The sequence below is a fragment of the Nesoenas mayeri genome, assembly GCF_963082525.1.
Source record: "Nesoenas mayeri genome assembly, chromosome: 5".
In the NCBI taxonomy this organism is placed as follows: Eukaryota; Metazoa; Chordata; class Aves; order Columbiformes; family Columbidae; genus Nesoenas; species Nesoenas mayeri.
The window spans coordinates 32,601,652-32,628,568 of NC_137548.1; the positions used below are offsets into that span (position 1 = coordinate 32,601,652).

The following is a 26,917-nucleotide window of genomic DNA, read 5'->3' on the forward strand; positions in this document are numbered from 1 at the left end:
GAACATCATAGATCAACCATCAATTCTTAGACTGAACCTGCAAAATGAATGACTGGAAAAACAAAATTGTGGGTTTTTTCATACATGCTGATAAACTACATTGGAAGTCACTGACAGTTAATGGACAAAATCCCTTTGGAGCAAAGTAATTTTCAAAGAACAACACAATATGCATACACAAAGTATTCTCTCCATTAATTTCTCTGCAGATTTCCAAATGTGAAAGATAAGAAAGAAATGCATGGAAAAAGGTAATGGAAAAACAGAAAAGAAGAATCACTTTGGAGTATGTGTTGTTCTCTCTGAAATCCTTACAACTCTAGAAAATGCCCCCCAGTTTTCCTCTTACGGCCTCCTCTTCTTCTTTTTAAACAATATAACTTCATTTCTTTCACATTAGTGGTTTTAATAGGATGTGGTTTCACAGAAAGTAATTAGATTTTGAGTATTTTCCCACAAAGTATATTAATTATTATCTAGAAAAATATGTTCTTAGGACACAATATACTTTCTTTATGTCAGCATTTTTATTTACTTATTTGAATGACACTGACACCAAATACCTGATGTTTCTTACTGCCTCTTCCCAAAGGTAACACAAAAAGGAAATGCGTGAATTCTACCAAACATAATAAACTACTAAATTCTATGGTGATACAACATGGACCCTGCAAAAAATGGTAAACAAACTCTTTTGATCAGAAAGGGCGAATATGGAGAAAACTTTACCTAAGAAGTTGTATCACCTGTATCTTGTATACTTCCATAGCTGCATCCTTCACTGCATCCTTCACTAGACATGTTCTTAACAAAAGATCATCTATAGAGCATATAATAATTTAAGTATTTTACATAGTTCCTGTTATCAGAAAAGGGAATCCTCTTGGATATGTTTTAAATCTATCACCAGATACTGGAAGTAAACTTTTTAAAGAGGCCCAATGTAAAAATATTGATTGAAATTTTTTATCAATATTAAATTAATACAAATAGTTAAACAGTAATGGTAAATGGAAAGTTTCAAAGCTATAATATTTTTCAATCAGTTCTGTATGTTCTGGGCTCTGCTCTCATATCACCAGATGTTGTATTTTTACATTCTATAATTAAGTCACACAGGAAAAGATTATTAAATGTGATTCTTTACCTTGAGGTTTTTAAAGATTACTTACTAAATAAAAGTTGTTTACTCATCAACAATCACCCTCAAAACTCAAAGTCAAGCTATATGACCGAAGTCTAGTGGAGCAGGCAGTGCAAAACATTTTCTGAGAAACATCAGTAAAGAAATTACAGAAAATCTGAACACTTGTTGCTTTTCTCTCAAAAGTTACCAGACCATATTTTAAGAATAAAATATTAATCAACCTTTAAATATAGAGATGTGAAGATTTTTTATTCTGTCATTTAAACAATTCAACCAGCATATAACACCCAGCAAAGTAATAAAAACACACTCTGGCTTCTAAAGATTGTTCTGTGCAGTGCAATACTAAATAATATAGGATCTGGGGTTCCAGTTCAATAAAATTCTCATTTGTTTTTTGTAACCTGTAGACAAAATGTAGGAATCTTGTTACAGAAATCACCTTTTTCTTCACTGGTACCACACATCAATTATGGTCTTTGATTGCCATAGCAATTTGTCTGAAAACTTTTTATGCAGAACCCTATAAACACTTTCTTCCAAAAACCCCACACCAACACACTTAATCACATTACAGTACTGCAGTACTATTAGTTTCACGTGTATCTTGATTCCACATAGTGGGTGGTTGAAGATTTATTTATGTTGAGTTGCACCCAAAGGTAATTCAGTTTTCAAAAATCAGAATCCTACAATAATAACCATCTGAAAGACAGCAGCCTGATGATCAACCTCAGATAAGAACTATTTGAATCCCATGGACAGTAAAGTAGGTCCTTAGAAGTGACAATTTCCTTTTTATTTTTCCCTTTTTTATTTTGATTTTGTTATTAGACCCTCAACTCGCAAATGCTCAACTGTCACAAAAGATCAGTGTTACTGAACCACCGGCATTAATCTGTTGTTTGAAATATATAAAGAAAGACAAATAAAGGAGACATTGCAAAATGTCTTCCTCAAGTAGAACCAGATATTGAAATGATAAATAACATAACCTATGAGCACTAGTTATAATGTTCTTGGGCAGAAGAGATTTCTAAATACCAAAGACTGTTGCTTCATTGTCAGATGGTCCATAAATAAACCATCGTCAATTCATGACATTGGACCTTTTCTTCTTGCTATGCTACTGTAAATAAGTGTGTTCCCCTTGCCTGTCTGAATTCTACATGCCTATTTCCAGAAATGCCGCAGCATATAAGTAACACTGTCATGTCCGTTTTGTCAACTACATGCTGATTATCCTTTTCTATCTGCAGTTCGGGAACATTATCAAGGTCAGAAGCAATCGCTCAGAAAACTGATCCTGAAGCTCTTGTGTCTGATAATTTCTGTAAAGAATTTTCATAAATAAACTTAGTAATACAATTAGTGGCAGATCTACCTTCCTTACATACTGTAGAAACAAAAATTGTACCAGTAACCTGTCAAGTATCTAGTCAATGTGTTCATTTATTGCATGTAATCATGCCTTATTCCAAAATGACACAAGTCTAATTTACCGTCACCATATCTAAGTTTCATGTGTGTTTGGGCAAATGCCCACCTCCTTCAACTCTCCTGACCTCCAATTTTTTTATATTTTTTTTTTCTTTTTTGACAAATTGGTTATGAGGCATTTACAACTGATGCACATATCGCGAAATTATTTCTGCCAAGCTTCCTCCATGACCTGCCCGTGGGACATGACATGCTCTGAGATGCATCGGTCTATCAAACTGAATCTTTCCAGGACAATGCAAATTATGACAAATTCCATCATCCCGCATTATGCGCTTCATGCTAATCTTCCTAATTCGAGAAAATCAGAAGGGCTTGCTGTTCTGCTGAAGGGCACGTTGTCTGAATGAATGATGGTGAAAGAACATTCGCAATCCCCTTCATCTTCTAATCCCAGCTGTGGCCACCTCTGCCCTAAGACCACTGAGCAACCTTTCCTCCTACGTAATTCTTGCACCAGAATTAACTCAGGATCAGCCTTTTGATGGAGTAGAGAGAATAAGAATGATTTTTGGTTCTGGACTTCAGTGGTATTACATCTTTAGAAAAGCATTTTTAACTAAATTTTCCCCATAGACTTTTTCTGTCTATTTCTTCTAGTCTGCCAGACTTTCACAATTGGAGTGCAATCTCCATGAAAAGTTAAATTACCTCCCAGAGTAGATTTTGAAACAATTTCAGCAATAGTTTTCAGGGAATTTCTGGTCTCAAGCACTTTTGACTTTGCGAGGTTATGCTGCTGACTCAAAGCAAACAACCAACCTGCAAAACATCCTTCAGAAAGTCCCCAGGACAGAAAACAGCTACCTCTCTAAATCATTCTTCACTGGCTCAGAAGGTGGCAGTATTACTACATGAAAGAAACTTCCCATCTATCTAGTATTCCACATCCACATTGCTGAAATAAACATGTTTAATTCCCAAAGAAGCGTATATTTTATCCTGTGGCATAATTTACTTATAACATTAAAACTCAAACATGGAGCAATTTGTAGCAATAACTATGATTATGCTGTTAGTGGCCCAAATGTCACTGTCTAGATTAGGCTAAATGATACCTAGCACCAAAGAGCTTCTGTGATTTATTTTTTATTATCACTGGTAGAACTTGCATGCTTAAAAGGCTCCCCATTCAAATTATTCAGTCTTCTGAATGACTGAGGTAATCATAGAAAATCTTGTACGAAATGATACAAGTTTTAAATCATAGCCATGCTTAAAATATATAAATGTTTGGGGCAGGCAGATATGTCATTACAGATTTAAAAATAACACTTCACAGTAAAAATACAGTGCATACTGCAGAAGGAGAACTAAAATGTATCACAGTTTTTACAATCTGCAGCACTGAAAATTAAAAGGGTTTAGAATCAAGAAAAAATGTATTGCTTTATGAAATTGAACGTATGTTTTAAAAACATTCTCAGAAATATTAATAAATATATTTATGAAGCTGTTTCATTAAAAAGTAGAGAATATTAAGATTTTTAAATAGGCTTTGCTTTAATTTATATCTCAGCTAACCAGATCCTTTTCCTACCTATTTATATAGCCAGAACATTTCAATCTACAGGAACTCTGTCAATATTACAGATAATATTTCTTTTCTACTATTACTTTAAATTAGAACAGAATTCTTATTTATGAAAAATGAAGTGTAAGCCATACTTTCTACTTGAATAAGCTTTTCAGAATGAATAAACAAACACAGTAACTAAAATGCAGACAAGTTTTATTTTGCATTTATGGTCCATGCTTTAATGGAATCTTGCATAATTGGCTTGATGCTTTACTGAGTCTTTGTACATGTCTAATAAGTACGTAGCACAGATCCACATTAAAGTATTACTAAGAAGAGACAGGAAGATCTTTAGCTTTATACTTCATTCCCAGTGAGACCCAAACCCTCAGAGGTAAATGACTATGTGAGCATCATTTCAGCAAAAGGCACCGGGCACACCCTGTGCTTGCTGCGGCTTGTTGACATGAACCAAGGCAGGCAGACACCAATAATACATGAAGTGCGGTTCAGAGGCAATTAGGATCAGTTGTCAAGGCCAGGCCATTAATGAAAGAACATGTCAGAGGAGCTGGAGACTTCAATGGTTGAGGGCAAGAAGGCGATTTAGTGTGACAGATCGAGTCCTTCCAATGTCCTCAGTGGTACATGCTAATACCAGCCTTAACAACCTTTTGTGGCAGTGTATAATGCGACTAACATGGACTTTGATTCAGCAAAATGACTGCTGCCACTGTTAGTCTGTCTCATTCCCACAACAGTAAAAGCACTGCTACAAATAATTACCCACTTCCTTCTCCCCCCTCCTCCATTAAATGCAGCAGTCCTTTATGCATGCCATACTGTTTCTCACTAGAAGGTCACAACGTTTATCATGCTGCTTTCTTTTCTTTTCTTTCTGTCATGCCCTTTCTATTTGTTAATATAATCTGAAATTATCCTGTAAAGCAGTTCTGTTCAAGTAAAAGGAAATTAACTATAAATTCACCATTACCTCATGTGACTAATAACAAACACAAAAAGAGCAAACCAAACTGCTCTAAAGGATTTACTACTTATTCTGTCAATTATGCAAGGAAAATGCTGCAACGTGAGATAATTATTAACATCATCTACTGGATGAAAAATATATGGCAACTTTAACCTCCACAAAAATTAAATCCTGAAGCTTTATACATAACTTGGCACTTGGTTGTTTTTCCTATTGTTACTGTCAGCACTACCAAGCGCTAATTTCTATAAAAAGCTGCAGACCTCAAATTCCAAACACTCAATTACAGGATGAAAGGAAGCATAAATGTAGAAAGAAAAACCTGAAACAGGAGTTCTGTTGTAGGCACAGTACTGAAGTCAGGAGCAACGTCTTCACTGAAACAAGACAATGTTGTGTTTCCTTTATAGAAGATGTGATCTGTTTTATGAAGGATAGTTTTCAAGTAAGTTAAGACTTCACAAACCATTTCTTAAGTACATTACCTAATTTCTAAAGCAGGATTCTGGTATTCAGTGCTTCTTTCAATATCAATTGCTTTCTAAAGCTTCAACATTCTGGCCACTTGAGAATAAGCTATACCATGCATTTAGGTGTGAGAAATTTGTGTCTCCAAAAATGGCAAAAAAAAAGTTGGTCATATTCACCAGAAATCCCCACTAATTTCAAGGGGTAATTAATAGATTTGCCGAAGTAAACACTGTCCTATCAATGATAAAAATTACATCTTGAGCCCTATTTTACTCACCTTATATCAGATGATGTGGTTCTCCCCTATCACTTCTGTCATTCGGCAATGCCTGAACTGACCTTTCTAGAGGCAATACTTACCTGTGAGTGACAGGAGAAACTATCTCCAGCAGGATGAGTTTCCTACTCTCTCTTCATTTCTCTCCACTTTGCCTACTTTCTGTCTGACTCATTTTATTTTCTCTCTCTTCTTTGCATCATTTTTTTTTTTTTGTTTATAATTCTACAGCTAACCTCTTCTTAACCGACCTTTGCCAACATTCCCTTTTCAACCTATAGCTTTAACCTTTTGAATGTCTACTTTGCTTTATTTGACGTATTTTTCTATTGTTTTTTTCTCTGAAACTTTCTCCCTCTTAATTTTATTCTTTACTATTTTCCTTTTCATTCTTTCCTTTCCTCTTGCACCTTTGTCAGCTCCTGGACCCACTGAAGTTAAAAGAAAAATCCCATGACTACAATATGAGTATGCTCTACTGCAAGTATTTAGCACTGGCTATATTACCAACATCTGTGTGTCCAACACAAGCAGCAATTGTTGGTATTTAACGTGATTAGTGGTACTGGTACTTTTTTGATGGAGTAATGTATAAAGGATGAGATTATAACAATTATTACACTGTACCATAATTACAGATCTGTGGTGCAATATGAGGAACACTAAGCAGAAATATAATTGTAGACAGCAGTGATCTTTTATAGTTATCTAGGCATTAAGATTAAATCAAAATTTAAGCATAGGAAAGTTATATTTAACTCTCAGCATATATGCTAGGCATTAAGATTAAATCAAAATTTAAGCATGTGGCTAACCCAGTTGATCCTTAAGATTTGGATTCAGATTTGCATTACAATTTTATCTTAAATATTGATGCCTCTACAGATAGGCCAGTGATTACCCCACCCTACTTTATAAACTGTCTTGATTAAAAAAAAAAAAAGAAAAAAAAAGATGGAGAGTATTATTGGAGGAGCGTTTAAAAAACCAAACCAAAACAACCCCAAATAAACAAACACCACCCCCCACCCTCGCCTCCCGCCATCCCAAATCATTGCACTCTATTGTAATATTCTCTAAAGAGCAGTAGAATCTCTAGGATACTTAGGGGATCAAGACACACCATTTAATGCAGATTTTCATTGCTCTGTGCTTTTATGTAATACTACTTCTCTTCCTTTTGTGCAACTATCATGACTTTTTAAAATTAATTGTAAAAATTTGCTTCAAGATTATTATTCTCTTTTGTAGATACATACTTACAAAATAATTCCTGCACAATTAAATAATGTCTTTCATTTACTAACTCAAGTTTTCATGATATGTTAATAGATGGTTTGGTGATAATAATCATAAACATAGGAATCAATTATCACCAGATATGTAGATGACAGACACAATTAGCTAAAAATATACTCTTCAAAAACATTTACTATAATGAAATGCTGAAATCTTACTATATAAGAAACCTTTCTGTGGAATTATAAGAAATCTTTAAATAGGAACATTCTTAAAATAAACTGGAGAACCAACTACAAATAAAATTCCAATATTAACATATTAGAACCTGGAGTATTTAATAATTAAGATATATATATCTAAACTGGAACTGTTTTCACTATCCACTCATATATATACACATATTTCTCTTCTGTTTGCTACCAATTCATTTCAAATGCCTGAAAAACTCAAAATGCATTCCAATGTGACAGATGCCTTATAATACAAAGCTTGTGACTTTAAGAAAAAAAGCTTGCTTTTTACAGAAAAACCATATATCTCAAATTACTAAAGTGAGGGAATAAAATGGAAAAGAGAAACGAAGGGAAGGGAAGGGAAGGGAAGGGAAGGGAAGGGAAGGGAAGGGAAGGGAAGGGAAGGGAAGGGAAGGGAAGGGAAGGGAAGGGAAGGGAAGGGAAGGGAAGGGAAGGGAAGGGAGGAAGGGAGGAAGGGAGGAAGGGAGGAAGGGAGGAAGGGAGGAAGGGAGGAAGGGAGGAAGGAAGGAAGGAAGGAAGGAAGGAAGGAAGGAAGGAATCTTATAACAGAAAAAAACAAACCTTTCTCACCAAATGCAAATGCTAAGAATCATAGCAAAAGACATATAAAAAATAATTAGAAAATAATTTCTCTGCCTAATACAAACAAATCATCTTACATTTACACAGTAGGTTTCATCTCCAAGGACCACAACGTATTTCACAAATAGTTTTTCTGTATATTTAGTGGAAAATTAATTCAACACTGATATAGTGCTCCAGTTGCAAAGAGAAGAAACAGATCACACTAACACCGTATAATAACTGGGAGGAAAAGCATCTTACATAGTTGACAGTGAATGTGTAATTTTCTCTAAAATGCTATCTAATTATACAACACGACCAGAACTTTGGAGTGAAAGCTCTTATTTTTGAACTCTGCCTGGATTGTAACCACAAGTTACAAAAGCCTCAACTTTATTTCATTGTGCTTACTGAAAAGAGCAGTGGTTCAGGAAGCAATGCATGACAAGTGTCATATGCAACATGTTTTCATATATGAACTGGCCAGAATCAGCATGAGTAAGTCACCACAAACCCAGAATATAAAACCAACTACAATTTGGAGGTACAACAGAAGACAAACAACCAGAAATTACCTTCAAATGAGTAACAACCACGGAGGAAAAACATGTAAACCTTTGAAAACACTTTGGTTAGCCTTAGAAACAAACAAACAATATGTCAAAAATTGCTCTCTGGTCCAATCCTGGACTCCTTAAACCTAAGAGAAGTAAATCTCTTGGCATAGGCAGGATGTAAACTTGGCTTTTCCATTTCAAGCTGCTCTAAAATGCAACAGTCAGGTTGACTAAGAGATGTTTCCTTGTTTTGAAAATGTTGTCCTGTCTCATTACAAAGAGTTACTAAAAGAATGTTCTGAAACCGAATTCTCTCACAGGATTTCAAGGCTGTTTTTTTGTTAGGCTGATAGAGTTTGTGGTGAGAAACAGTATAAGTGAACTTGCATAAAATGTGTTCAGTCCCTGAAATGTCACGTTGAGTTGAAAGCTGTGCCTCTAACAATGGACAGCAGACAATAATGCTGTCTTGAAATAATGTGGTTTTTTTTCAGGTTTTTACAGTAGTATAAGGAGGCTGGGTCAGCAGAAATCAAAGGATAACAATTATTTGTGGTTCCTTAAGTTAAAAAAGAAAACATGGGGAAACAGTGAATAATCCATGTCCTTAATAGGTAGACAATCTCACCAAGAGCCATGGAAACAACCTATATGGGCTCTCAAGACAACCACCTTTGGGAGACAGATGCCCTGTGGTTCACTTGCACTGAAAGAGTGCAAGAAGAAAAACAGCCCAAAGAGCAGCCCAGTGCTTCAATTTGAATTCTCAAGCGCAAGTGACTATGGTTTCAGCAGTAATAAACACCAAAAAGCCAAGAGGTTTCAGATTTAAAATAGAAGCCAGAACCAGAGTATCAAAAGCTGTTTGGAAAAAAGAAGTTTGACATACTTTTGAGGTTTGATACCATGTGTATTGGTACAAAGGACACCAACTTATCACAAACAGTTCAGCTTGAATTTACTTTCAGTACTAGAGAAAAAAAATATAGCTTTGCTTATCAGGAGATGTTGGTATCTCAGTATAAGAGTACTTCTGCAGAGAATTAAAGGTGAGGAAATTACTAACTTGATGTCCTGTAACACTTAGCAAGTTTGGGGTACCTTCCCATATAATCATAAAACTGGACTACAGCAGAAGGTGTCTATTATGAATAACCAAGTATAAGAATAGCTGTAGGAAACAAGAGGGAAGAAGGGTTGGCCCACGTGAGTGACCCAGTAGGTACACAGTAACACAAGGAGTCTTCACAAGTGCAATTTGGGCAAACCTAGTCAGCAGAAATACCAGCTACACAAAGAACCAAGACATTATTTCTGTGTATGTTAGAGAATGTCTAAGGATGAATTATGTAGGGCATGGCATGGCTCACAAACAGTTAACCTAGTGAAATTCGAAGAGAAAGAACATGAGGACTTCAAACCTGTCACAATAATCACATAACCTAACCTCTAGAGAAAGAGACAATGTTTCAGTTACTGAACTCAACCCTCAGGCTCTCAGGCATCAAATCCACAAACGAAAACAAACTGGGATGGGGGATGGAAGATTTGTTGTGCCAAACTGCCAAGATAATATAGTAGACCCAAATAAATTTGCGAATAGTGAATACGTAATTTTGAAAAAGATGTCTGAACCCTGCTTAGGAACCCTCCCTTAAAACATACTGAAGCAGAAGATGAAGAAGTGGTAAAGAGTATGAATAAGGGGCACGTTGATGGGAATAACATGGGTGATTGATCTGAAACAAATGCAACAGCTTTTGAAGCTAAATACAAAGTGAGGAGAACTACATAAGCATAAATTCTGCTGTCTTTATAAGAACAATGGAAACTATGCAAGGGAGATTTCAGGAGAGGTAAGTGGAGAGAAACAGAAGACAGTACTTAGGGGAGACACTAGGACAGGTAGGCTATAGCCTCTAAAGCATAGAGAAGTTAAGGGAGATTATAGTGTGTAACAAAATTACTGCATATTTTTAGTAGAACTAGTTTTTTTAAAAAAATTAGAGATTCAAATACTTCTTCTCATCTTCTGGAGACATTTTTGTGAGTTTCAGGACTGAGAGATTACAGAACGATTGTTTCATTAGAAATGTTTACCTAGGTAATTTTTGTTCCTTACAGACTTTCTGCACCATTCAATTAGGGGCATACTTGTGGCCCAGTTTCACTTGCAAAGTTACCATGAAAGCACTTGAAATATATTATGAGCCTGGAAGTGCTGGTATAGAATATAAAGACATTAAGTATGCCTGTTGTAGGGATTTTTTAGTTTAGAGATGTCTCGGCAAGTTTTCCTTTTCATGCTCAGGCACACTCTTGATCCATTAAGTATATTTGGTATTGCACAGCATTTGCTTCTACTGATAAGCTGTTTGAACACTAGGATGGGTATTTCTGGGAAGATTTTTCTAGGAAGATTTTTTTTTCAAAGTAGGATCTTTTTTCTGTTATAGACTGTAACTATGTAATGATATTCTAAAAGTTCTGCGGATTGAAGGTACATAACAACTAAGGATTTAGGATCTGTAACGGCATGTTCTTTCAAGTAATTCCTAACACTGTATTTGGGTGGTTCTTTTCACAGGAGTGTTTTCTTTGACTAAAACCCCCCTTTAGATGACCAAAATGAGCATACAAAGTATCCTGCTCAGAACATAGGCCTTATTAAGGGTCTTCTGACTGTATATTATATCTTTTAACAGTTTGGCACAGATTTTTATGGAAATAGGTGGACTCATTTTTTCTACACACTGCAGGTTTTAGGTTACAGTTTTGATACTGATTATAGCATTTAGGAAAGCAACGTTGATGTAGGAACACTCACAAGATGGCTTGTCAGAAAGCTGATAATTACTGAATTTGTGGTGGAAATCAATAAAGAAGTCTAAGTTTCCAGTCCATATAAAATTTTCACCTGTGTATGTCAGATATGCTATAGTATAATTATTTAGAAATTCTTTTTCAAGGAAGCCAATGAAAAGGTTGGCTATTTGTGAGGTTATTTTCATGTTCATTGTTCAAAAATCTGGTACGGGTGAGACTGGTGAAAGCATAGATGTTCTCATGGGGGAACAGAGATGTTTATTGCAGTTTTTCAAATTTTGGTCCTTTTCTTGTAAACCTTCAAGGAGATACCATCATGAGGTGTCACAGTCGCATAAAGACCAGGAACACTGCAGAAAGTTAGGAGGCTGTTGGTCAAGGGGCTCTTTCTGTTATGGAATCTATGGAGAAGGTCTCTTGTTCTCTGTGGAAAACTTGCTGGATGCATAACAAAGGACTGAGGTTTAGTGAGGATTTCATGGATGGAGCAGCAGTAGATGAAGCCTATGGTAGTAGACCTGCCCAGGTTCCCTTGTTTGTGGATCGGTGAGAGTAAGTAATCCAAAGGATAAGAGGTGAAGAGAAGGAGTTGCAAGTTAGTGAAATTAACTGATTTTATCTTGGAACTCTCTCTTTGGGAGCTTTTGCCATTAGTGGCAGCCTCAGTCCTTGTGGCTTATGGTTACTACAATTGTGCCATTTGTTATTTCTGGCTTAATCACTACTTGGATGTTGAATCTTAGGGATTTTAAAGCATTTCTCTCAGTGACAGTTTCTGACTGGTATTTATTGCTGGTTATTACAAAGCCAGATCTTTTGCTAAGTCAAACAGTGTAACAGTTGAAGGTGTGATTTTATCTATTATAACATTTTTAATCCTAAGTTTTTGATGATATTGGTGATCTTCTGTCACTTGTCATATGATGCAATAACACCGGGAATGGCTTCAATTTTATTTATTTATTTTTTTTTTTTTTTTAAGAACGTGCTGAAAAAAAAATCCTCTCATTCTCTGCCTAACCACAATTATTCCTGTGTTTATAGGTCAGAAACACTGGTCTCTGTCAAGGACAAAAGTGGTTGGCTTGTTTAGGCTGGTAATGTTGTAGAATAAGATTGTGATCAAATACTGTTATGGTTATTTCTTATACAGTTGCTTCCCATTTTATTCTTTTTACCTTAGAGCAAAATTTCAAACCAATCTTTGGCATCAGCTCTCCTTAAAGAACCTAGGAAATAAAGCTTATGGGAGCAGAAATATAGTACCCATGATACAGTGGATGGACTCCCTTGCAACAACGGTGTCAATAAGCAGAGAGCAGTGAGGTTTACAGGTTTAAATTACAATGTCTGATTCTTGGAACACTATGAAAGAAAACTGTCAGACATTTACTGGTCCAAAGTTTGTAACTGTGTTCAAAATACACCAAGGTTGCTGCTATGTTAAAGATTTTCATTTGGGTAGAAGATACAAGAATGAACACATCACCAAGGTTAGCATATCACTAGGATCAACGTATCACTGATTTCATAGGCTGCTGAAGATATTCAGCTGGACTTCAAAACAGGATGATGAAGATTCTCCTGTCTTGGATCGGCTTGGTAGGACTTGGAAAACTACTCACTCTATGTGCCCTTTGATTACAGAGATATATGGGAAGAGGCTCTCCCTCTTCACACTAAGCAATGTTCAAAAAGATGAAGCATTCTTTTGGACTTGATGAGGGCTAGATGAGAAAAAATAGGGTTGCTCACAGAAAAGAGTAAGTAGGAAAATATACATTTTAATTTAAATAAAACCCTTCAGATACCAAGGGATTGTGCCTGGAAGAATCAAGGCAATGCTTAGAAGAATTGGAAATATGACTGCCAGCACACACTCAGTCATGCATTGCACATGTTCAGTTGCTTGGAAAGTATGATATTCACATCAAATCAAGGGAACAAGTAGTTACTTGGAATGGGCTGCTCATAGTAATCGAGCAACTTACGATTCATGTTTGTTACTAAATCCCAGGCAGGTTTTCCATTAGTATCAATGTTGCAAGTTTTCCACCCATAAATTAAATTCATACATAAATTTTAAGTATATGAGCAGAACAACATGGGTTTCCTCCCACATAGAGAGGCAAATTCACACATAACTGCTCATAGACTTAGTAAAATAACAACACATTTCCATAAGACTGCTAAATGGCAGACCACCAGCCTTCTTATTTGTCCTTATCAGGAAAGTGTTCATATCTGCCAATAATTAAGCTGTAATCACAGGCATAAAGCTTTATTAGAATACTGAAAAATAGTTTGGTTTATCAGTAAAGTATCATAAGTATATCATAAAGTATCATAAGATTACTTATGCTGAGCACATAATAAAGGTTGAGAACTGTCAGAAGAATGCATAAGTCCAAACCACAAAAATGTTAAGTTTTCTTTCTCTTAGGTAAGGAAAATGTTGTCTGATATTATTTAGAAAAGGTTATTTGTTATTAACTAAATAAAAAAATTCTCACAGATCTATGGAGCAAACTTTTAAGTTACACTCTTTTTGTGTTAAACTCACAATTTTGAATTAAAAACCTGGGCTTTATAACAGCTAGCACAATGAAAAAACAGCTTTCTAAACCAGACAATTAGAAGGAATCACAGGGTCTTCCTCTCTCTCTCAAAAACAAACAAAACCCCACAAAACAAAACCAACAAACAAAGCAAACCAACCAAACAAAACAAATAAAAACAAAGAAACACCACTAAGAGTTGCTCCTTTACGCTACAGTTGAAGAGAAAGATGAAGCTGCTACCTTATTGCAAAAGCCGGAGCACTTTTTCAGGATGCAGAAGAACTGAAAGATAGGCCTCCTTGTCTGAGGACACAGGAAACACTTTACAGAGATGCTGTGTATAAACCAAAAGCAGTACAGAGAGAAAGGATGTCTACACTTATTGCAGTCTAAACTTCCTAACTGCACTGAAGTTCAACACTTTCTTTCTTTGTCCTTCACTTTTGAACAGTGATTTTGAACCAGGAAAGTGAGAGGCACCCTTCTAGTATCCCATGCAGACTAATATTGGGAAGTGTGAGCTCTTGATCAAATGTGCAGGCTACGGGGGACCCAAACTTAATTTTTGCATTTCATAAGCAAAACACGACTGCCATCCTTCTCCTTTCCTCATATTTCAGCTCTTCTGGGGAACATGGTTTAGGTTTGCATATTCTTAAATCTGAATCACTATAGAACTAAGAGACAAAACACACAGATGTCTGTCTCCCCAGATGGCAACAGCATTGATCAAAGTTTAGACAGTTAGAGAATTTTCAAGCAAACAGAATTGCCTTCTAAATTTTAATAACTACAGTGCCAAGCAGAACTGAAGGGTAAACACTCTGAATGATTGTCCTAGATAAGGGAGCTGAATCTGGCAACAGTGCCTTAGTCCACTTTGTGTAAAAAGGTGGTCACTGAAGCTCTGACAGGCAGATATCAGGCCAGTGTAACTTCATCTGTTTAATGTTTATGTTTTCTAAATGAGGGCATGCACGTGTGGGGCAATGAGCACCCAAGTTCCAAATCTGATTTCTGAGAGTCACTTAAGCATGAGTGGCAAGTGATATGCTCTTCAGAGTGCGAGTTCAGAATACCTAAAAGCACAGATAATGTAACAGATGCCTTTTTAGGAATTTCTGTTACTTTTAAGATATTATCAAATGTAATTTTATTTGCAATACTGTGTCCTTACATATATTCTGCATATGGAGACCTCTCACAGCTGCCCTTCATTTTTATGTCACCAGTTTTCTTTATTTTCTGACTTAATAACTATTTGGATTTTGAATCTTAGGGAAAATGGAGATCTCCATCTCAGGAATGAAACTTGTATTGTAATTCTGGGATCACTCATACAGACATGATAAAAGCAAAGACAAAATACCTAATGAAAATGATCCTTTAATTTTCATCTTTCCTCAACATGGGAATTATCTAAAGCAACCATGGACATTTCCAAAGGGTTCATTCACTGATACATTTTTATTTTGCATAGCTTTTTTGAATTCCTCATGTATAAATACGTATTTCCTTATAAATCTTATACATTTGCATACTTAGAAGTTCACTGCAAATATTTTAAAAATGTGACATCTACAATGTGAAAATGACTGCAATACCCATCATAATCAAAGGGGAAAGGTTTGGAAAATGTAAATATATATTCACAGTTGTTTGTTTTCTCAATTCAGTTATCATTTTCAAAATACATTATATTTTCCATGTAACCCATTTTTCATCTGCCCAATTACTAGCAATCTTTTTTTCTACTATCAAACATGATCATTTGTTTCTTTATTGTAGTAGATAAAACATCCTTTCATTGTTTCAGCTCCCAAGCTGTGCAGATACTACCCACTGTTCTTGCCTCCAGCACTTCACATTATTGGTGTATTATTTCATGCATGCCCTACTCTTTTATCAATTGCTTTTGAAGTAATGTTAATAGACTAGAAAATTGAGACATTTATGAAGTATAGGCAGTGTTTATGAAAAAATCCATAAAATATGACACAGGCAAGACAAGATAAAAGCAGCATTTTAATAGATTATGGCAAAGAGATCCTGTCAGAAGTTGACAACTGACTCCTTCGAGATCACTAATTTTTATGGGATTAATTCTTTAGTATTAAAAATGAAGTTAAATGTCCTAATTAATCTGTAAATAGCACACCCAGAATTAAACCTTGTGGCCCCTTCCTTGGCAGAGCAATACTTTTGAGTAATAATTTTGAGTAATTACCTCAAACTGATAAACTGAGGAAGATGATATTCTTAGCTAAATAGCCAGTTGGATCAGATTTCATTGTATCAATGAAGTAAGAAATCAGCACCATTCGAGAAAGATGCTTGTATAGTAACTTCAGACCCTCCGAAAATGACAGATCACTTGGTTTTAACTATACAGTTTGCTTGTCACTATAAAAATCCATTTAGTAATTACAATACAAACAAAGTAAAACCCTCATTCCAGATTTATGCAAGCAACAATGAAATAGAGGGAAAGAATGGGTTATGAAGAAATACATCAGGGAGACGGGACTTAGGATCGATGGAGTAATAAGAAAAAACAATATATTTGGTAATCTACTTCAGGATATTATGCTTCCCATCAAACCATAAAAACGTAACAGGAAATATCTTTTCAAACTGCCTAAATTAACTACTGATTCAAATACAGAAAGCTATCAAGCTTTTAATATTCAGATCTTTCTTGAGCCCTTATCTATAAACGAGTTCAAGTCTCCAGATTAAGAGCAAAACCACAATTAGTTATTCTGTAACTAAGCAATAGTGTTTTTACAAATTTCAGTGTAATAGTTCCTAATATTACCTCTGGTCTGTGAAATTGAAGATGAAGATTTCATCCTCTGTGACATTTCTAATCTGATATTTTTTTCCATTTCCAGACATCACAACATTTTTCCAGTGGCCTTTCCTGTATATAGTAATTTTAAATCAACTCATTATGACTGATTTTTAAGTGTTTATAGACTACATATAAATTTTTCAGCAGAAAACTCTTTCCTATATATATATATATATATATATATATATATATATATATATATGCTAAAATATTCTTGCCAGCATCTAAATTTTGTATCACAGACCATCCTGGTGCACTGTCTCTAGAACATAGCCCTAATGATGCTGAAGTGAAGATGAAAAGCCCTAAAGCATTCTATGCAGAACATCACTTACTATCCACTTGTATAATAATTCCGTAATTTTCCTTAATCCTAATGTCTTGGAGCAGACTAGGAGAGTAGCCTTGGTTTTCTTCCCAGCAAGTGGGAGGGAAAAAAAAATCACACTTTGTCCCTCATGCTAACTGGCACCTCAGATCCTTAGTTTTTTCTTCATATTTCAGCTTCTTAGAAAGCAAGAAGCTTGGATTCAATCCCCAAAAAAAGTAATTCCAAATTTCCCTTTAAACAGCCCTTTCAAGTACTCTTAACTGCACCACACAGTCTTACCAGTGATGACTGATCCCATTCCCATCAATAAGTGACTTCTACTTTTGCATGCTTTGGGGCCCAAATCAGAATTACTGATGGAAGCAAGGATTTACTTACAATAAGACAGCAGTTCTAGTTCTCCCCAATGTTTCTTTTTAACATGTCTCATCATTAAAGTGGACCTTCCTAGATGAGGGTACCATCCAAGAGATAACATAGTTATCCCCTGCTGTTTTGGTGCACTTTGTGATGCTGGGTGTGACTGTGGTAGCAGACAGCTTTGGTCCACATTTTGGCCAAAGGCATTAATCACAGTCAGGTTAGTTAATCTTCAGCTAAGGAGATAGGGGGACATATAACAGAAATGAACACCAAAGTCGCAGAGTTCAGTTTTGTCCCATTGTTTCCTGACTTGCGTACTTATAGTCTCCATAAAATTTAACACAGTGTCCAGGTTGCCCTAATGCTACAAATAACTTTTTCTGGCAATGTCTAGGGAAGCAACAACAATAACTTCTACATCAGTGACAAGGTTACTTATGTAGGAGCTGGCATACCACTGCCACTGGCCTATGACTTACTTTCTTCCATCTACTAAAATTACAGTGTCCTAAGTGCTTTTCTATACAACCTGAATAGAAAGTCCAGGTATGCTGCCCCCATAGTCCTACACAGGGTATAATATGTAACGTCACGTCACATCACGTCACGTCACGTCACATCACGTAACGTACTGTTGTTGAATCACAAAAGGAAAAGACGGAAAGGAAGCAAAGAAATAACTTACCAGCTCAATGTATGTGAAAAAATAAGTATTTCAAGAGTTAACTACATCTTTAAGAATCTTACCATGATTTTTTTCAATCTCTGATTCACTAATGGGAATTTTCTGACATCTTTCTATCTTCATCCTTCTCCAGCTGATCTTCTTGCAAGGATAATTAATGCATACCTAAAAGTCCTGATTCCTTAAAATATGCATTTTGTTTAACAACAGCTAAGCATGCTCTTGGAAAACTACAACCAGTCAGACGGTTTAGTAGCCAGGTAGTCTTTCCTGGTGTACATAACAGACAAGGCTATTTCCAACACCAACTGCTGCTTTGAAAGCCATCTGCTACAAATTGTGCACTAAATTCAATCAAACCATTTTCAGTTTCACTGCAAGAGAAGGAAATAAGTCTTAGCAAGGAACCATTACAAATACTGTCGACTATCACTGTCTTAAACCAGATGCAAAACTCTATTCCCACTATCATTCCCACAGTATTTACCTGCTAATTTATCATGCCCCAGTGATCAGAAAAATGAAAGGAAAAAAAAATTGTAAGGTGAGTAAACAGAAAAGAGAAATAACAACTTTGATCAGGTTATAGAGATCTGCACGCTGGAATTGGAGAGTAAGGACAAATCTGTTTTTTACATTTGTGCTACTGCGTTCAGACAGTGCGGAGGAGAAAATTGAGAAAAAGATGGCTGAAGGATGGCTGAAACTGGGATTTGGCAGCTGCCAGGGTGAAACAAATGAGGTCACAAGGAAAAGCTAAAAGCTCCAACAGACAAAATCAAGTCATAGATGCATATGTTGGTATGTGTATAAAATACCATCAAATATTATTGCAGAATATGAGAGTACAATAAATTCTACTGTGGTAGTTTATTTGTTCATTTCCAGATAGAGCATCAAGAAACTTTGCCAAAGCAAACAAACTGTAAGTGCAAATAGGCTTTAAAATTACATGGACACACTAGAAGAACATCTGGTACAAACACCATCAACTTTCCACCCATTCTTAGATAAATGTTTGTGGTTAGTGTTTCAGCTGCACTGGGCTTTTTTAAAATATTTTTTTAACGAACTATGCTCACAGTTCATAAGTGCTCAAAGAACATTTTCATAAAATAAATAATCATGAATAAGCTCTTAGCATAAATTTCTCACCCCCCAACACTGCTTTGGGGTGTATCTTCATGTTTAACTCCCTGATGTACAACTGTGCTGTTAGCTTGGTGAAGATGGTAAGTAAGCTGCTTCTATACAAGCTACCAATTACTTTAGTAAAAACACCAAGGTACTACCAATGACCAGCACAAGCTGGGCTGGTGCCCATTGTGGAACAAAGATCTGAGGAAGGTTAACCAGGTGTCCACACATATTCCCAGAGGAAGCAGCCTTGAAGGGCTGTGGTACCGCTACTAGAGGGCCAGAATCACAATACTTGTTAGACATTACTGAGATCGGCAGCACACCCTTTCCAGCAACTCTGACATAGTTTACATTCCACTTGCTGACATAAAGATTGGCAGAAGTTTCTGCACCAATAAAACAGGTAGACCAAGAAAAATATATTCAATGGTCTCAGGTTTTTCTTAATTATAGGAAAATCAGTCATATTGTATCTTACAACAATTTATGTATACTTCTTACAAGTAGAAATATTGACGTTGTTTTTAAAGAACGTTAATCCCCAAAGAGGAAGAATGTTTAATTTTGCTATAAATACTTTGAAAATCCTAATTCTAGTCTGCTACTGTTGTTTGGTGTCTGTCAGACTAAGGTCAGGATGTTCTCATGGTAAATTTCAAATGTTTTCTTTTTTGATTTGTTGAGCCTGAAGTGTGAATTCCACAGTTTGCACGAACTACCTCTACCTTTCTGCTGCCACCTCCACTCTTACATGCCAGTACTCATCAATTCCAACTTGCAATACCCTGAATATTAAAGCCCTTGGCCTATTCTGAACCAAGCAAAAAGACGGCTAAAATACATGACGATTCCTCAGTGTCCACAAAATTTCACAGTGGACCGAAAAGACAATAATTTACTTGTCCAGTTGTTGTCAAGCAAATGACAAACAAAATCTACAGATACACAACATAAGGGTAATAACAATTTACTTTTTAAATATCATTAAGTGTCTGTTCCTCAAAGAGAAAAAACTCATCAACATTTCATCAGCATAAAATTATTATAATTTCAAGGCAATTTTGTTGACTATAAAGATTAAAAAACCCACCTTTGTTCTTTCCTTATTTATTCTTTTCCTAAAACATACTAAAGGGCTTTACTTTCACTGGTGACCTGAAAAGCTTAATACCTTCCTATACATAGTCCAAGGAAGTTCTGTAAACCCACCTAAAGCAGCTTTCCATTTTGGAGTGTACACATTTAAGAAGATACAAGATTTATATCTTCCATTAATTAAATTTCAATGTTGTTTATGCACTTAAGCATTCCCCTGATGTATTTTAATGGAAAGGTTTTATAGGTTGTATATTTTATATGCTATTTTAGAAGGAAAAAAAAATAAATAGAAAACACATTTACTGAAATTAAAATATTTTGACAGTTACTGGATCAAGCTTTGCAGAATAGAAATGTTACAAAACCAGAATAACATTAAATATTAATACTCAGATGAAACATATTGGTGGTCGTACTAAGGCAAAATCTGGCAAAGGAAAATTAAAACTATTGCTGGTATGTATATTACCAATTCCCCACACAGGTTTTTGTGGACTAAAGACAAAAATTAGCCATAAAGGGTAGCAAGTGAGTGATCTTGAAGCAGGGGTGCAGCTCTTGATTATTGTTTCTTTAATCCTGCGGTCAACAGATTTCAAAAGTAAAAATACTCATTTTCCACCTTAAGGGAAAATAATGTTGCTTGACTAAAACATTCCCTCAAGTGAAACAAACAAACAAAAAACAGTGGAAAGTTTTTCTTCATGTTTTAATTGCTGACCAGCATTACTGGTTACATTGTATTTGAAAGGAACTGAGCCTTTCCTTGGCTCTGCTGACTGTCGCACATGACCAGGACATCCCAGAGACCAGCAGTATCTGCTCATCAGCCATTTGCAGCCTGGGAATGTTCATTGGGTTACAAAAGCAACTTTCAGTTCACACTTCTTTCTGAATTTAGTCTATGCCAGCTAGAGGACAGTAATGTAGATTAGTTGCAATGAGATATCAGAGAAGCTTCTCACAATACAAAGTTCATGAAATTTTATCTTTGCAGGACTATGTGCGACATGACACAATTATGACTGTCAATGTGTAAGACTGAATCGAAAAAAGGTTAATAAACTGTGCTTTCTCAAGGAAAACGGATATACACAGATAATAAAAAGCCAGCTTGATTTAATCACAAGATTAATACAGTGTTTGTCTATGAACATTTCCTCCTACAAATGAAACAAATTCTACATGAGCTCCTGAAGTAAAACACTATTCCTGAAATTTTCCATAAAATGTTACAAAGACAAAACAAAGTACAATTCCATGGCCATTACACTAGGTGGTTTGCACATGTAAAGAAGTCTCAGGAAATTTAAACAAATGCCACAACATGTTGCTTAAATCCTTTAGCACAACACAATATTTTGGACTGGACAATGTATTACACAAGAGGAGTATCGGTAAGAAAGGAATATATACATTTATTGCAGCAGAAAAGGTGAAACACTTCATCAACTGTCAGAACTGTACTAGCTGGGCAAGAGATACCATACTAGGAAAAGAGCATTTTATTCAAATTTTGGTCCACTTTTCCATGATACTTTACTGCCTCCTTTTCATACTTTTAAAAAGTATGCAATATTTTATTCAATTTTTTATTAATTTGAAAAAAAGAACAGTTCTTCAACCTTACTGTGCTTTTAAATGGTCTAGTAGTACAAAGAGCCTCAATAGGGATTTCATTAAATAAGCATTTTAGGATTGACTTACCTATAAAAAGATTGAATTTGCTTGCTTTAAACAAATAAATTGCAGATATTCTTGGATATTCCTAAATTCTCTTTATATTCTAGGCAGCTTATAAACGTGTATGTGCGACACAATTATTTGGTCTAGCAATAATTTACAACAAAAGCAGGCTATTCTTCAGATTCTCTGCAAAGAGTAATTTGTCTTGTTTTATGAAAGGTTAAATGAAAGGCTGACACGCGTTAAGTTTTTGTATTGTCCATAAGTTTAAAAAACAAATACTGAAAATGGTTGTTTTTCACTATTTTTTTTACACATTTTCCTTTGCACATTCAGATTGGAGAGAGGGAGACTTTATAACTGCAGCTGTTTCAGTAAACTGACACACAGTTCGCATGAAGTAACAAAGATTCCTTACCTTGACGGACTGACTGTAAGGTCCTATGCTAGCAGGTGCCCAGTGGGAAATGCTCTGTACATGCATGACCAGTTTTTCATCACGTAACACATCATCCATTGCAACGTCACACTTACGTGCAAGGCAGTCAATGTAAAACAGTACTCCATCAGGTAACAGAGTTTCCACACATACTCTGAAAACAGAAGACAATTATTTTTTTTTCCAATAAAATGTTTGCTTGAACCAACTTTTAGCATTTATTTTCCATGGGTTTTTATTTGGGATACTACATTATGAGATTTTGTGAGGAACATAAAACAAAGCTATAGTATTGCAATAACCTGCTAGCATTTACACTGTTATCTCCTCTCCAAATAGTTAATTTTCACTACCAAGGACAAACTAGCATCATAGCCGATGGCTCATTTCCATGTGGTTATTTTTACGAGTTGGATCACTTTATCAAGAATACATGAGTTCTTTTATTAAAAAAACCTTGACCATCCAACTCTGGAAATGTCAGGTAAGTTATGCTGAGCAGCCTTCAGACTGAGGGTATCATTGCCATATTCTGACTTTCACTGAATCTCCTTCCAATGGTTGGACTAGATGTTCAGGTTTCAAAAAGGCAGCGGCTTATTGTTCCTTTACACCCTTCTCACATGTTATCACGCAATACTGACCATGTTTTTCTGTTATACTTCAAGTTACATGACAGATACAAACTTACTACAGGGCTGAAAACCTACCTAAGCATTCGTTTAAAAAGTTCACTTTTCTTTGCTCCAAGGAAGACAGAGTGCTGGGATGGACAGACAGACAGTCAGTCTGTTAAATGTAGCCAGTGAAAATGCAGGGAGTGGGGCGGGGGAGAACTCAACATTTCAAAGACTGAAAAATAATTATATTTGCAGTCCATGCATAAAAAAGTCATTTAGCTCCCAGCAGGAATCCAACAAAAAATTGTTCTCTTTACGTATCATATAACATAACCTTACAAAATTCTTCTCATCTTGTGTATTTCTTCCAAGAAAATTATTTTTCTCCCCTCCTCCCACATGCAAATACAGTCTTTTTTTCCTCATTACCATCATCATAAGCATGGATGAATGGATTTTCTGCTTGGGTTGGTAAATTTTCAAGACAATTTTGCAAATTTAGTGCAGATCCACACCCTTGAGTCAGTGCTTCTAGCATATTGCTTGTGAGAACTCCCACAACCAGGTCTCTGTGGATAATGCAATGATGCAGCCATGCAAGCTACTGTATAATTTTTCTTCTGGACAAAATGCAACATAAATCTGTTTGTTCCATAAAAATAACCATAAAAAGCCATTTTCCTGCAACTTCCTAATCTTTCTACCTGTTATTTTAGCGATGGAAGACTATACTGACTGGCTATGCAAATGTGGAGGTTTAAAACATGAAGCAGCACAAAAAATTAAAGAAGCTAAATTGAAAGAAGAATAAATGTCATAAAGAGAACATAAGATGCAGAGGTCAGAGATTAATTTTTGTGTAATTTACAGCCGGGACTAGATCCCTCCTCTTGAGGCACACACAACCAACACTACATCCCTTTGTGATTTAGTAATCCTGGCCTACAATCAGCATCTCAAGGAAGCCTCTTCCTGCTCTCTTTTAGTCTCTTCTGACACCCAGACAGTGTAGGAGAATGTGAATCTATCATGATATTTATTATCTCAACAGTGTCTTTTAACTATTTGACATGCTATACTTAAAATTTACATGTCTATACTATATTTTATATTCTGTAATAATACTGTAAAAATACAGTATTTTACATTAGAAAATTGCTAACCAGTTGGTTTAAAAATAAGAACAAGACATGAGGTCTGACCTTAAAGTTGACTCTGCTTTGAGCAGGGGATTAGACTAGAAGACCTCCAGATGTCTTTTCCAACCTGTGTTAACCTATTGTTGAATTTTTCAAGCTATAGCAGTTCTGCATACTGAGCATATTATCTCAGATGAACATGAATTACTGTAATAAGAAAAAAGCCCTTTGACAAAGGCAATGAAGAATTTACAAATTAAAAAGTTGTTTTAACACACAACTATTAAAAAAGCAGAACAAAAATGTCACGGGTTAGGTGTTTGTTATCCAATTTCCAATGGAAGAAAAAAACCAAACCCAACAACCACACAACACACCCAAATAACATAGGAATCACATACTGCATACCTAGACCATCAAGCTGTTTCGTTATGTCAGAGGTGGACTTGGATGCAACACAGAAGCTCTGTACAACAGATATTAAAAAGCTATGATTTGGGGATCTATGAATGAAAGTGTTAGCATCAGTGTATTCCGAAGTCTGAAGTAATTTCCTTTCACAGTTGCATTCTCACTGAATACTCGACTGCAGCTAGGCTACATAGTAACAGAAACAAAAGACATTAAGAACAATTACAATGGATCAAGCCCAAGATCCATCTAGTCCAGTACTCATCTTCAACCACAGTGCATACAAGCAGGGGAAGAAAAGGAACAGAGTAAGTATGTGTTGGTACTGTCTTGAAATATCTCTCAGAATCAAATGATGTTCAACTCAGGCACCTCCTCGGCTAACAATTTTGCTTCTGTATTTATCAAAAAAAACCAGATCAAACTGAATAAGGTTTGTCACAAGGACCTACAAGGTTCTAAACCTCATCACTTTTAGAAAGACTTAATAATGATCGATGGTAAGGCTTCAGTAAGGCTTTTGACACTGTTTCCCATAACAGCCTCATAGATAAGATGTTGATGCATGGGCTAGATGAACAGACAGTGAGGTGGCCTGAAAAATGGCTGAACAGCCAGGCCCAGAGGGTGTAGATCAGTGGCACAAAGACTCACAGGTGGCCACTAACAAGCAGTGTACCCCAGGAGCCTATACTGCATCCAGTCCTGTGCAACATCTTCATCAATAACCTGGACAATGGGGCAGAATGGACCCTTGGCAAGTTTGCAGATGATACTAAACTGGGAGGAATGGCCAATGCACCAGAGGTTCATGTTGCCATCCAGATGGACCTTAACAGGCTGAAGAAATAGGCACACAGGAACCTCATAATGTTCAACAAGGGGAAGCTGAAAGTCCTACTCCTGGGGAAGAACAAACCCATGCTCCAGTATATTCTGGGGGTCAACTGGCCAGAAAGCAGCTTTGCAGAAACAGACCTGTGGGTTCCTGATGGACATCAAGTTGAACATGAACCAGCAGTGTGTGTTTGTGGCAAAGAGGGCTGTTGATATCTCGGGCTGCATTAAGAGGAGTGTTGCTAGCAAGTCAAGGGAGGCCAAAACCCAAGAAAAGCAAATAAAATCCCACCAACACAAAAGATTTGTCAGTTTAGTCAAGTCACAGAGAAGAACTGAAACTTACAAAAATTGCATTATTTTTCTGTAAGGCCATTTATAAACTTTATGGTATATATTAAGGCAAAAATTTCCAACCCTAGTGTTTTTGAGTTCAGCAGGCCTGATGTGATTACTCCAAAAGGCAGCAAAAGTCTACTTCTAAGACTGTGAAGCACAAACATTCGGACAAAAGCTTCATAAATATGGTAACAATAACTCAGTATATTACAGTCTATCATAAATATACTATAGCAGTAGTCTAATCCTACCTTGCTGGTGGACACAAATCAAATTCTGTCACATAAACTGAATTTATAACATTGAAATCTTTCATGCTCTTCACATACAGATGAACCAAAATAATATCCTTCAGTTTCAATCCCTCTGAAGTCATATTAGCTGCAGGATAAAAATAATATAGCTGTTAAAGACAGAATATCTTAAATGTGTATAGGAAGACAGCATAGGTATCCTGGTTTTGTTCAGCAAAACCAACCGGTAACGTGACTAGACTTTACCTTTCCCTCTATAATACCTATTTTTTTTCATGAAAACCTTTCTCATGCTAATTTTCCAGAGGTACAGAAAAAGAATACAAACGTATTTTATCCACCCTAAGCAGTGGTGAATTCTTGACCCAAGAAAACTTATCACACATTGATGCATGTAGATATGTTACAGTCTGAATTCCTTGTATCCATACTATTTATTATATCTTTTTGGTTTGCTTTTTTTTTTTTTAATTTTCAGCCTATGACAGTTAGCAATCTATAAAGAACTTTGAATCAAAAAAGTACAGAACTGGAAAGGACAATAAGAGGTCCTTCAGTGCATCACCTTCTTCAAAGAAAAAATCAAATATTTATATGCTATTCCAGAGGGATGCTTGTCTAAGCTGTTTTTAAAAACCCTCACTGCAGTAATAATCTCCACATAAACCAAAAGTTACAAATGTCAAGACAGACAATAGAAAACAGAAGTAGCCACAGGAGAAATAAAGGAAAGATGAGAGGAGAGGAAAGTTCAAACAGTTAATGAAAATATACTGGGAAGTCAAGATCATCTGAATGCATATGCATAGAAG

The 26,917-nt window shown here is 35.8% G+C and overlaps 1 protein-coding gene across 3 annotated transcripts in view; it reads right to left on the reverse strand.

The window, feature by feature from the left end:
* The window catches only part of DPH6 (diphthamine biosynthesis 6), a gene marked incomplete at both ends in the record, with an annotated part of 200,086 nt that overhangs the window by 90,353 nt on the left and 82,816 nt on the right, over nt 1-26,917 (reverse strand). For all 3 annotated transcript variants that reach the window (XM_080344847.1, XM_080344846.1, XM_080344845.1), the window contains 2 exons: nt 22,485-22,659; nt 26,103-26,232. In XM_080344847.1, coding sequence (XP_080200973.1) covers nt 22,485-22,659; nt 26,103-26,232 — 305 coding nt within the window. The remainder of the gene's footprint in view (nt 1-22,484; nt 22,660-26,102; nt 26,233-26,917) is intronic.